Genomic DNA, 13,967 nt, shown 5'->3' with positions numbered 1-13,967 from the left:
GTTATCAACAGCAGAGAACTGAAAGAATATAGTAGTAGTTATGTAGTCCTCCAGTTCGGTGATGATTGGGGCTCAAATTTCCATTGCTAAAGAATGCAGTCATGAATGTGATATCACATGACTAGTGATGGCAATCCTAGCACTTATTGTCATTAAGCAAGGATCACAGGTCATTAAGCAAGGGCGTCGTATGAACACAATGTGGGAAAGCTCATCCCAGACATGCAGGCCTGTGGGTGCAATAGGGTGCAGATCGGTAGGTGCCAAAAGGGTGGGCACCACAGGGTATGGGTAGGCATGCATTACTGAGCTCAAGATCCCCATGTTACCCAGGGTTCCACAGGAGAAAAAGCAGCAGGATTGCAAGTAACTTGCAACCTCCTGCCAGCTTCCTCTTTGAAGTTTCTCTTTGACTTTGTTTATGAAAACTTAGCATGGAAGCTTAGACATGGTGATCACATGACCACGGGACACTGCAACCCTTATAATTGTGAGTGCCTGAAAAAGTGCCTGAATTGCAATCATAAGACTGCTGGAACACTGCGACAGTCACAACCTCGACCGTCGGTTGTAAGTTCCACTTGTTCAGTGCCAATGTAATTCTGGTTGCTGAATGAGTGGTTTGTAACTTGAGGACTACTTATACTATTATGGTTCCAGAGGTGGTATTCAGCAGGTTCTGACCAGTTCTGGAGAACCAGTAAGTGGAAATTTTGAGTGGTTCGGAGAACCGGCAAATGCCACCTCTGACTGAAGTTTTTACAGTATCCTTCCCCACAACCACCAAGCCATGCCCACAGAACCAGTAGTAAAAAAATTTGAATCCAACCACTGGATGGTTCATGGACTGTCTATTTTCTGTGGAGGTACTGCAAATGGTCAATGAGGAAAATGATATAATAGTTATATACTGTAATTTCCTGGACCTGTTGTATATGATATATGACAGTACGTTATTATTTGCAGTATTTCATGGGCTGCCTCAGGTGTGAGGTGTGAGCTCCCTCTTTACAACCCTGTAATCCCTTAATTCAGGGTAGAATCGGAGCAATTGGATGGATCTGAACATTTACTAGTCGGATACCCTTCCTGACGCCATGCAATATCACAGCAGCTATTTTTTTCTTTGCTCCCTAGGAGAGAAATATCTGCCACTACCTATAATTGAATTCTCAATCTTCCGAGTGGGAGGCATATGTCTTCACCATTAGGTCACCACATCGCACGCACTAGGCCACCACACCACTCAGAAGTCTGAAACTTCTATATATTATATAAGTAAATTTAACTTATTTGATGCCAATTTGTAAGAGCAGTTTTATCTTATTTTTAATACTGTCAGTAGATTGCTTTTTTCTAATCATGTCTTGCACCATGTATTTGTTTAATTATATTCCAGGGCAAAAATTCCTGTGAGATGACATCTCCTTCTCTCTTTCCCTCCCTCCTTCCTTTATCTCTTTCATCTCTTTCTTAGTTTCTCAAATCCCATATTTTCCGAAACAGTGTATTCATACTGTACTGTAAATTAGAATTAAGTATGTGAAAATGTGACATGTGATCCGTTTCTTTGTATCAAATACTAATTGTAAATTCATTAAGACAAAATCTGGCCTTTTGCAATAAAAGGACACTAATATAAGAAAATGTTCTTGAAATATTTCCACCTTTTTACCCTATTTCCATTTTTTGTCATTTATTTATTAAACTTGTGTAGCAGCCCATCTCACCAAAAGCAACTGGGTAGTACACAGGAATATTTGCCCTTTGATCAAATATTGGCACAAGGTGGCTGCAAGCTCTCTTATGAAATAGTACTTGCAGCTATTATAGATAGTGGAGCTTTTGAAATTGACATTACCTGGTATGAAGACAACACAAATAAATGTTTATTTTAATGTTTTAATGTTGAATTTGTTTAATATAAAAATTGGAACAAGTTGTATTTAAATTTTGTTTTGTTAAATTTTGATTAGAAGCCTCAAGGAGTCATACAATTTTGGCCGCATTTAAATGAAAAAAATACATAACATATGCGTATATGTAAAAGCATCTCTTTCTTTCTCTCTCTCTCTCTCTCTCTCTCTTCCCTCTCTCTCTCCGCTCTCTCTTTCTCTCAGAGAGAGAGAGAGAGAGTATATACAAATGCTTATTTCTATCTTAAGTTGCAGTCGTCTATTTATTAGTTACAAGTTCTTGAAAATATAACAGACCCTTAAATATTTTTAGAATTTAATGGGGCCATTAAAATTTACAACAGAATTTCATTTATTTCACTTGAATTCGTTTTATTAGAAAAAGGCTTCCCTTTTCAGAATAAACTCAGTGAGTGATATTGTTAACTATTAACTAAGTTTTCTTTAAAGTTTTTAATCTTTTGCAGCATTAAAGTATGGTTTCCTGTTCATTATCATCTTTCTCAAATTAATAGCTGGGAAGTAAGCATTTCAAAATCATCAGCCAGTAAATTTCCTTGCTGAAACTGAACAACTGCTTTTGTATTTCATGCCACATTTTTCTCTTGATAGTTGGTAGAATTAAATTAGAACAATTATTTATTGAGTTTAAGATAAACTTCAGAGGGTGTATGGTGGGGGGAAATGTCATTTATCCCTAACCCGTCACTTTAATATCAATATATATTCCTGTGTTAAGATTTTATTTCAATCTATACCTATCTATATAGTTACCAATCTCAAATATATGACTCAGGGCAATTTACAGATTAACAGAGTTGGAAGGGATCTTGTAGGTCATCTAGTCCAACCCCCACTCCCACCCAAGCAAAAGATCCTATGCAGTGGTTAGAGTACAGTACTGCAAGATACTTCTGCTGCAGCCAACTGCCTGCAATTTGGCAGATCGAATCTCACCAGACTCAAGATTGACTCAGCCTTCCATCCTTCCAAAGTGGGTAAAATGAGGACTCAGATGCTGACTCTGTAAACTGCTTAGAGAGGGCTGTAAAGCGGTATATAAGTCTAAGTGCTATTGCTATTACTACCTCACTTGATCTTGATTGTATTCCTCTGTTAATGCAACTTAGGATTGTGTTGCCTTTTTTGGCTGCCACCACACACTGCTGGCTCATACTTAGCCGGTTGTCCACTAAGACTCCAAGATCCCTCTCACAGTTACTGCTATTGAGCCTGGTTTCACCCAGTCTATATGTGTACTTTTGTTTTTTCTTGCCTAAGTGTAGGACTTTACTTTTCTCTACATTGAATTTTATTTTGTTAGATAGGGCCCAAATCATGCTAAACCAAAGTTATTTTTTAAAACCAATGTTATTTTTTAAAACCAAAGTTATTTTTTTAGAACCAATGTTTTTTTTAAAAATGTGATGAGCCAAAACAGCTTATCACATTTTTAAAAATAGCAATAAAACAGAAAAAATAGGGGGGGAAGGATTAAAAACAATATAATAGCCATACAACAGAATCTACAGCTGAGGTATTCCGATACCCATTAACAATAATACAATACTACACAGGCTATATGTATGGTATGTATGTATTTGATTTTTATCTCGCCTTTACTAATTTTTATACATAAGGCAGTGAATGTACCTAACACTCCTTCCTTCTCCTATTTTCCTCACAACAACAACCTTGCGAGGTGGGTTGGGTTGAGAGAGACAGCGACTGGCTCAGGTTCTCCTATCTGGCTTTCATTCCTAAGGCGGGACTAGAACTCACCATCTCCTGGTGCCTTCACCGCACTAGCTCTCTTTACAACACATCCAGCTCCCCATGCCCAATGGTGAAATCACATTTTGAGGCCTTATGGGAAGCCAGCAAGTCAGTCTTATGATCTGTGAAAATGTCCTTGAGAGACAGGAGGTGGAGGTCCCTAACAGCAATCACAGAAGTGGCACCTGGGCTTTCAGAAACAATGTGGTGTGGCAGAGGCCTAAAAATGGACCCTCCCTAATTTCTTGGACTGTAAAGATGGGTTGTGGGGGGGAGGGAGATGTACTTTTAGACCTGCAAGATTCTGTTACTGTAATTTTACAATAAATGTACTGCTAATAGTCATGGTTAACGCTTCCCTGTCTGGACTACTTCAAAGGCCTGAGAATCAAGGCTAATCTGATCTTTGAGGAATGATGTTCCAAAGGGAGGGAGCCATGACATAAAAAAAGTTTCTTTCTAGTCAGACAACATTCTCTAGCTGACAGGTTGCAAAACATACCCATCCCAGATGAGCTGATGGGACAGGTGGATGTGATTAGAAAGAGATTGTCACTCAGTTCCTCATCCCATGAGGGGCCAATGTTCTCCTAAGTTCTGCCTTTATGCAAATATTGAAGGAAATTGTAATAGCATCATGGAATATGACTAAACGAGAGAATTGTGGTTCAATCAAATCTTACAATCCATTGGGGTGGGGTGGGGGAGATGGTTTCGGCTTCTCTGTTAATGTTATACTCTTGTAATGTCCTCTTACGGTATATTCTTTTTCCCCCCCTCTTGTAGTGAACAACCCCATACCTTCCAATTTGAAATCGGAAGCCAAAAAGGCAGCTAAGATTTTAAGAGAATTTACTGAAATAACCTCCAGAAATGGTCCTGACAAGCTCATACCTGGTAATGAGATTTTCATTTCTATGTGTTATGGAAATCTTGTTCTGCTTTGAGTTATGCTTTCCTCTGTTTTTTAAAGTACCTATAAAGCCTTGTCTTTGCCCGCTGAATTTATTTGAAAAATGATTCTGTAAAGGCGTGGATTCTGTATTTACATTGTGAAATGGATTATGAGCTTGTAAACATATGTTATTACATTTTAAGAGACCTGCTTTCTATAAAATGTAAGATAGCAGTTAGTAGCCAATGGCAGTGGCACTTGATCAAAAGGGGTTTTTTAAATGTTTTTGCAATCACAAAGTGTTTTCTTTCATATGGATTATAATAATAATATTTGAAATATTTTGAAATAATATTTCGAAATAATATTTTATGGCACATTTCCTTTCCTATTCCATTTACCCTTAGAAACAATGTATTCTAGAGGTCTAGATTAAAAGATAACTGTTCCCTGGCTGTCCTCAATGTTCAGCTGACATTCAGAATATCATAACAGACCTCATTGCTTCTTGTTCATGAAGCAAAATTTAGTCTTAAAATAAAAGAGAAAGCTCTACACAGCAGCAGTATTGTAATATTTTATACTATCAACTAAAACTTACAAATAAATAGACATTAGAGTTTGCCCTTTTGTAGCCTTTTTGTAGCCAATTTTTTGTAATAGAAAACTACTTTTTGTCTTTTGGGAAAAATGTATTTCTTTTAAAGACTGACTTCAAGCATGACAGTTCTGAGATCTTATTTTTTTTCAGTTTTGATTCTGATACAGTAGTAATTTTCACTTTGGTAAGAACATCTTAAGATGGGAATTTAGAGTAAAATTTAGAGTTAAATTGGATTCAGTCTAAGCCATATAAAATAAACAAAGAAATGACTAATTTAATGGCATACTCTAATGGATCAATCTGAATCTAATTTTTTTTTCAATTAAATCAGAACCAAATCTCTCCAGTTTCTAAAGAGCTACAGTAATCAAGACAGCTCAACATAAACTGAAAACCCAAATCAGTGTAAAATGACAAGCAATCATTAAATTGAGTTGACAGTTTTTTCTCAAGAATGCTGTCATTATTAGGGCTCTATAGTGCCTTAGATATGAAGCCAGAATGGTGATCCAGAGAAATCAGGAGCAAAAGAGTTGGCTCTACCTGCAATTGTTGAAAAGAAAGACAGGTTTTCCTGAATTTTTGTGGCAGCCCCATGATCCTGGAAGAAAAGCAGCTTTTCTCAAGAATTTCAGTAGCTTTCTAAAGCAAAATTCCTCCTTGCCTCCAGCATTCTCAGAGTTCTGTTTAATGAGGTTTGTTGAGATAGATTGAATGGAATTAAAACTGTTACCAGAACTGAATTGTTTTCAGTTTAGAATCAGTTCAACCCCATGCTTCTTGGTGTGAAGACCAACTAACTCTAAGAGTTTTCTAATGAAGAAGCAGAAAGGTTGGTCTCTTCACTGCTAACAGGAAGTCTGCAACTGGTTGTTAGCATAATAGCAGCATATTGTAATGGCATGTGGGAATGACACTGGGACACAGCCAGGACAACTGTCTGATAAAAGGCAGCTGAGCCTGCAGCAGGAATGTGGGTGGGGCTAGAGGCTCAGAAGAGACCCTCCCTGTTTTCTTGGGGAAAGGGGAAAGAGGGGGAGAGAAATGGTTTCAGACTTGGCAAGATTCTGTTAATGTAAACTTACCATAAAGAAATAACGAGAGTTAGTTCATCTGCTCATATTTCCTGTTTCATCTACCTAGAAAGTGGGGCAGGCATTAACTATATAAGTTCATTTGCTAATATTATTTTTTTTAACGTACCTCTAATGTAATCTTTCATTGTGTTGTTGTTTGTAGCCCATGTAATTGCCAAAGCAAAAGGCCTTGCAATCTTGTCTGTTATCAAAGCAGGATTTTTGGTAACAGCTCGAGGAGGCAGTGGGATAGTACTAGCTCGCCTGCCTAATGGAGGTAAATTTCTCTTTTCTAATTTAGCGCACCAGACAAACCTTAAGTACCTGCTCTTTCTTGCCTTCCTCTTAAGGACATTAATAGGACGGTTACATCTTTGCATCCCATGTGTCCATTTACTTTCATAATATGCCAAGCATTTATGTTCCTTGTTGGATACAACTTAGTTGCCTTTGATACTGTCACACTTTCCTGTGTTCTTATCAGAAATACTCCTGACACAACAGTCTCTTTTGTGGATATGGAATTAGACTTAGAACTTAAAATAACTTTATCACTTTAAATGTATACTAGTCAGCATACATTGAAATGAAATTTTGTTGCATACAGCTCTCAAAGGGTCACTACCTCCAATATAGCTTACCTAAACATGACAAAATAAACAAATACAAAATTATGCATATATCCACACATATTATATGACAGAGAGAAACAACACAGTCTAGCCTGTATGTATACATATACATGGCAAGGAAAATGAATTTTGTGAATTTATTAGATGGATGGCATAGGGAACAAAGTTTTGGACTTTGGTGAGGTGACTTTGCTTTCTACTATTTTTCATACTTAGATAAGCTTTGTTTCTTCACTTGTTCTCAATGGAACATCACTGCATTTTTCTTGAAAACTATATCAATCATCTTGATTTTTACTGTATCAAAATTAAGCAGTCAGCATAGTCACAAGGTTTCTCTAAATTGCCTTTATAGGATGGTCTGCTCCTTCTGCCATAGGAATTGCTGGCCTTGGTGGTGGATTTGAAATAGGTATTGAGGTGAGTACTGAGTTGTGATGTTACATTGAATAGTTCTAAAAATGGCTAAAAAGATAAGTCCAGTAAATTGGACAACAATCTGAAATATTTGGTAATATTTTAAAAGTCATGCAATCTGTTAAACAGCAACAGTGAACCAAGTGAGAGTCATCCTTTATGATCAAAGGGAGCAGTTGTTTTCTGAGAAGATTTTAACTAGATTTAGATTTAACTAGATTTACTAGATTTAATAATGATCCAATAATGTTAAAGAGATTGCCTTTTCTGAAATCCCATTTTTTTCCTAAGAGGTAATTTAAGTTATTAGCTCTCTGTGTTAATAAGATCTTAGCCAAGCATTCAATATTTTTGTTTTTACATTCATGTTCTTTCCATATTTATTTGTATTTTCAAAACAACAATAATAATTCCATGTGAGTTTACTCTGCGTTTATATACGTTATGCCCTGGAAGAATGAATATTTACAGCGGATAGCGGGTACATAGCCAGTAGTTTGCAAACTCATTTATCCAGTTATGCAGATATATTCTACTTTCTTTAAGAATTATATTCCAAGATGAACATAGGAAAATAATGTATCAAAGTTTATGGGTTAAAAGAAGAGCAGGGTACTTCTATATGATGATTAATTGATTTGGCTCCAGGATCCTGAGGTTTTGATTCAAAACAATTGTATTGCCCACATTTGTCTTGCAGTTGTCAATTATCAAACCAAGCAATGAACTGGAGTAAATTGGTGGGGATGACACAACGATTCCTCTGGCTGTGCTTTATCCATCCAGTTGTACAAATCAGAACATTAGAAAGTGAAGCTTCTTGCTCAGACGTTTTTCTGAGTTGAAGAATCATGCCAATATAATAACAGAATAAAATAATAAAATAACAGAATAGGAAGGGACATTGGACCTTCTAGTCTAACCCCCTGATCAACCAGGAAACACTATATAATTTTAAATAAATTGTTGTCCACAACTTCTGGAAGCAAGTCATTCCATTGATTAATTGTACTAACTGCCAGGAAATGTCTCCTTAGTTCTAGGTTGATTCTTCCCTTGATTAGTTTCCATCCATTTCTTCTTGTCCTGCCTTCAGGTGCTTTAGATAATTGGTTGAAACAGCCGCTGCCCCCTCTTCTTTGTGTCAGCCCCTCAAATATTGGAACACTGCTCTCAGATTACCCCTAGTCCTTTTCAATTCCTGCAACCATTCTTCATATATTTTAGTCTCCATACCCCTAATCATTTTTGTTGCTCTTCTTTGCATTCTTTCTGGAGTCTCAACATCTTTTTTTATGTTGTGGTGACCAAAACTGAATACAATTTTCCAAGTATGGCCTTAGCAAGGCACAATAAATTGATACTAACACTTCATGTGATCTTGATTCTATCCCTATGTTAATGCAGCCTAGAATTGCATTGGCTCTTTTGGCAGCTGCAGCACCCTGTTGGCTCATATATAAGTGTCTGTCCACGAGGACTCCAAGATTCCTCTCATAGTTATTGCTGTTGAGCCAGTTAGCCAGGTTGACTTGGTGGAAAATAGCCTTTGACACATGAGCCTTCAGCTATATCCCATTAGAAATGATGTGTGTGGCCTTTTCAAACATTCATATAGTTTATAGAATGGTAATACAATTTCACAGCAACTAACTAGTCACATGGCAAATCCTGAATCTACAATAGATCATTATAGGGCATATGATTTCTCTGGTATGATAAATAATGAGGGTTTCAGCAGGTTTGCTCAAGTATGCTTCTTAGCCTAATAATACTTCCCTTTTTTTCCCTCCCAAGATTTTGTTGTTGTTGTTGTTATTTTCAAAGTCAACCTAATCACTCCCTTTCACTCAAAGAAATGCTGCTTTTCTGCAGCAATGTTTGGGAATTACATTTAATTCCATTTTGGTTGTGTCAAGGCAAGTGAAGACAACATTCAGACAAGTTCAAAATGAGTGTTTATATTTCAGTCCCTAATAAAGAGTTTGTCTTCCTTTAATTTACCATGAGATGATAGCCATGTAAGTTACTTCATTGATCCTAGGGAATTATCAAATCACACCGAGAAAGAGTTCAAGAAATCTCTCTCCCTCTGTCTCTCTCACACACAGTGGTTTTGTTATTACATTACACTAAGGTGGAGATGATCAGTCTGACCTAGTTTCCTCACCTATTGCCCCAGTTGTGATTGATAACTGAGAATATCAGTCACAACTGCCAAAGCTCATGATATTCCACTACAAAATCACAAAAAATTAATTTAAGATTGCTGAAATCTCTTGAATTCTTATATTTTTAACATTTAAAAAATAGCCTCATATGTGCCTATAATGTGTCTTGACAAACAATCACAGGCATTATATTGTTTACCTTTGCACTAAGCCAAGATTTTTTGAACAACCCATGGTTTGGTTCTGGAAAAAGACTAACAATCAATTCTTTCTTTTCTCTCCTCTTCCATCCCCAAACTGCTGCCAACAGGTATCAGACCTTGTAATAATATTGAACCATGAAAAAGCAGTTGAAGCTTTTGCAAAAGGTGGAAATCTTACTCTGGGAGGAAATTTCACGGTGGCAATTGGACCTTTAGGGAGGTAAGTATCATTAATATCCTGTAAAGTCAGAGTGCCTGAAACTCTTTCTGTGCTCCTTATTTAATTGTTTCCTGAAAATTGAAAATTGTACTGTTCATCTTACGCTTGGAGAGTCATTCAGTCGAAACATGTAATACCACTTCCCTGGCTCTTGTACCAATTCCCAGCCCCTGAGGGAATTCACCTGAATTAATGTTTCTCCATGTCAGAACAATTTGCGTGCAAAAGGGTACAGAATAAGGCAGTTACAACCTTTTCATGCTCTGGACTCAAAATACTAACTAATGAGTACCTGAAGGCCCATCAAGTGCTTCTTTTTATCTGTATGCATTACTAATATTTCTCTTCTATTCCCCTTCAATTTGGGGTAGTGGTTGAGGCATTAGGCTAGCTGACTACGTTTTCTAGTCTTGCCCTAAGCATGAAAGCTGGCTGGTTGACTTTAGTCCAGTCACTCTCAGCCCAACCCCCTTACAGGATTGTTCTAGTGAGGAAAATAGGAGAAGGAAGGAGTATTAAGTATGTTCTTTGCCTTGAGTTACTTATAAAGTAATAAAGGTGGAATAAAAATCTAGTGAATAAAAGATGGTACATGAACTTATTTTGGCTTACTTTCTACAAGTTCGAGACTTGGTTATCAAACAGTAGTTCAAGGTTGTTGGGATTTTTTCAGATCTTTGGCAGTATCTCTTCTAATAGATGATTGTGATGTGTTTTAAAACAGCAAAATATTTTAAGAAGGAACCTAAAAGGAAGTAACTTGTATAGAAAGTTTATTTTGGAATGATAACATGAGTTGGGTAGAATTTCACTGAAGGCAAATCTTTCAGTAATAAACATTCTGCAAAACGCTTGCATGTTTGCCCCACATACCACCTTTCTTGAAGCAATGACAAGTTTGGCAGAGATTTTACATGTGTCATTCCTTGAATGCTTAAAATTGCCCATACCGCCACATTTTATACCAGCTGAGGCTTCTGGATACTTTTCAAGGATAGCCCCATGTAGAGCACATTACAGCACTCCAAACAGCAGATGACCAGAGCATGAGGCCTAGCGGAGAAATTCCCTAACCAGAAAAGGGCATAACTGTCACACAACACAAAATTGAGCAACAGTGAAATTAAAAGTTCAATAAGGTTTAATAAATATGTTGATATTAGTGAGGAGAAAATTTGTTTTATTTATTAATCATACTTCTGCCCTGTTACAATCAGTCTCTCGGTCACCCACCGAGATTTTAAAATAACCACCATTAGCTTAAATCCAGTCTGAATAATAACGATAGCAACAATAACCATGTCAAAACCCATGGAAAAATACAGAAAATGGTAAGAAAGCAGCTGTAAATTTAAGGCAGCTTCTCTAAAACAGTTCAGCTTTTAACATTTGCTGGAAGAGCAGAGAATTATTGACTCAGCGTTTTAGTGCCGTGATAGCTTTTAACTAGGGGTTTTCCAATTAACTACTTCCATTATATCTAATTATAAGTTTCAATTAACAGTTTACTAGAAAAACAAGCCTTCCTTGAGTTAAGTTCAATTCCAATCATTGTCATGATTGTGCAGATTTCACAATAGCAATAGGAGAGTGGTTTTGCGTTGCCTTCTTTTAGAAGTTTTTTTTCAACTTCCTAATCTAGCCTAAAGTGCTGAGATTTCCTTTTGGTGTCCCATCCATTTGCTGATCAGAAAGCCCAGCTTGACAAGGTGTTGTCATGTACCGAGGCAGTAGTTTATTGCTATTGGTGTCACTTTCCAGCAGTCTAATTCAGATGGAGAAAGGGGAAAGGAAGTCTAAGCACTGGTCCCCGAGTATAGAAAATACAGTATATATGGATATAACTGGAAATATGAAATATTTCTAGCAGGACTACCAGATTCTGTAACAGCTTTGTTCCCTATGCCATCTACCTGGTAAACTTGCAAGATTCGTTTTGCTCCCCATATGTATGTATGTATGTATGTATGTATGTATGTATACATCTCGACTGTGTTGTTTCTCTGTGTCTTATAATATATGTGGCTATATCCATAATTTTATATTTATTTATTTTATCATGTTTATATAATGTATATTGGAGGTGGTGACCGTTTGAGAGCTATATACAATGAAATTTCATTTTAATGTATGCCGATTAGTGTACATTCAAAGTGACAAAAAAGTTTATTCTATTCTATTCATAATATTTTCCACCTTTCTTAGAAATCTAGAAGGGGATGTGGCACTGCGGAGCTCTGCTGCTGTGTATACCTATTGCAAATCTCGAGGACTATTTGCTGGAGTCTCTTTGGAAGGAACTTGCTTAATTGAAAGAAAAGAAACCAACAGCAAGTATGTTCAAATGAATAGCCCAATGTGCTTAGTTGAACATTTACATTCTGTGGTGTAAAAAAAACCACAATACAAACAAAAGTGTTTTGTTTTTTAAAAATAATCTCTTGAAAATGCGGCATGTGATTTGTATGAAACAACAGGAGGAAATGTTAAATTCAACTGTCAGCATCTTTAAATGGGATTAGCTTTGCATTTATGACAAGGAATATTGATAAAATGACAAAGATGCTCTTGAGATGTTTATTAAACATATGTTTATTAAACATTTTGTAATCAAAATGCAGCATGAAATGCTTTAGCTGGGAGAAATTACTAAAGGATTATAGTTTATGGAAAGCCTGGTTACTTAATCATGAAATACTGGGCATCTTGTTTTATGTACGCTTCTGGCATACATATAAATGTTTGAAGGTTTTGTTTATGTACATTCTTCCAAGACTTTGTATATTTATGGGAGGAACTCCAACTAATGTAGATCATGAATGCACAGATATTGGAATATCCTGAAAGAGGCCATGGCTCAAACCTGAACATTCAGTACAACAGCCAGATCCCACTTATTGCAACGTGCAGGTTTCATATTTAGTTAGTATGCGATGAAAGAAATTAAAGTAAAACAGGTTACTAGGAACATGAAGTGTTTTTCCTGCCTGCCTCTAACTTTGTAAACCGCCTGGAGTTCCTGAGAGTGAGTTGACAGCCATATAAATTTTCTTAAAGAAATAAATAAAACTTTGTGGACTAACATAAAGGATTTTTGCCTGCTTGTTTTTAGGTTCTATGGCCGAGAAATTCGTGCCAGCGCCATTCTGTTTGGTGATATTTCCCCTCCTCTTCAGGCACAAGATCTTTATGATATCCTTGAGTCTTTTAGTCTTCAATATGAAGTTGAGGAAGGGAGAAGCTATAGTACTGCACCAGTGGCCAAAGAACCAAGAAAGGTATGAATTAACCTGCTTCATGCCTGTTTAGTTCCTTCTTATGATGTATGTTTTCCGGACTTCTAACCGTGTATTGTTTCAGTTGAACGAGGGCAAGGAAATCTACCTCCTGTCAGTAGTATCATGACAAAAGTCCTGAAAAGTGCTCTTAGTGATTTATACCTGCAAATGTAAAAAAAAGGAAAAAGGCTTTCTTAAATTAACTGCCATTTTCCCCACCCCACCCCCATTCCTAACTAGGACAGCAGAGATTTTAAATTGTTTGGTATATAATCTGAAGCAGCTCCTTCTCTATTGTCTATGTGGATTCTCAATCATCCAGGTGATGGTTATCCCAAAGGTGCTTTTTTCTTTGTTTTTCCTCGAAGAAGTTTGCTTCTTGGGTAAGAAGCGAAAGGTCCTCAAAGAAAAACAAAGAAAGTCCAGTAGTTCCTTGAAAAAGGCAGAATTCGTAAAATGAATATAAAGATAAAACCAGAAACTTTTCTTTTAGGCTTAATGGAAAAAGACTTGGAAAAACAATTTGGAAGTTTGATGTTATATATGTTGATGGCAGATATGCGCAAAAATGAAAGGACATTTCGACGAATGGCTGCAAAAGTTGACAGAGATGGCTAAATTGACTGCCTTGGTTAAAGAAAAATTTCTACATGGAAACTGCTTCTAGTCTTGGTGTTTGAAGTGGAAAAAATGAAACGTTGATGTTGATTTGTTACGATAGATTTATTGTTGTAGAAATGGCTAGTTTATACTATTATGGAAAAGTTAAAAAGTTGAGG

The 13,967-nt window shown here is 36.6% G+C and overlaps 1 protein-coding gene across 2 annotated transcripts in view; it reads left to right on the top strand.

Annotated features, from left to right (window-relative positions):
- SH3YL1 (SH3 and SYLF domain containing 1) overlaps window positions 1-13,967 on the top strand; it is a 32,223-nt gene that overhangs the window by 4,478 nt on the left and 13,778 nt on the right. For both annotated transcript variants that reach the window (XM_087916546.1, XM_026695232.2), the window contains exons 2-7: window positions 4,479-4,589; window positions 6,431-6,544; window positions 7,255-7,319; window positions 9,798-9,910; window positions 12,116-12,244; window positions 13,023-13,188. In XM_087916546.1, coding sequence (XP_087772672.1) covers window positions 4,479-4,589; window positions 6,431-6,544; window positions 7,255-7,319; window positions 9,798-9,910; window positions 12,116-12,244; window positions 13,023-13,188 — 698 coding nt within the window. The remainder of the gene's footprint in view (window positions 1-4,478; window positions 4,590-6,430; window positions 6,545-7,254; window positions 7,320-9,797; window positions 9,911-12,115; window positions 12,245-13,022; window positions 13,189-13,967) is intronic.

The sequence above is a fragment of the Pseudonaja textilis genome, chromosome 1, assembly GCF_049901715.1.
Source record: "Pseudonaja textilis isolate UNSWEBS1 chromosome 1, rPseTex1.2, whole genome shotgun sequence".
Classification (NCBI taxonomy): domain Eukaryota; kingdom Metazoa; phylum Chordata; class Lepidosauria; order Squamata; family Elapidae; genus Pseudonaja; species Pseudonaja textilis.
This window is presented reverse-complemented; position numbering and strand designations above follow the sequence as displayed.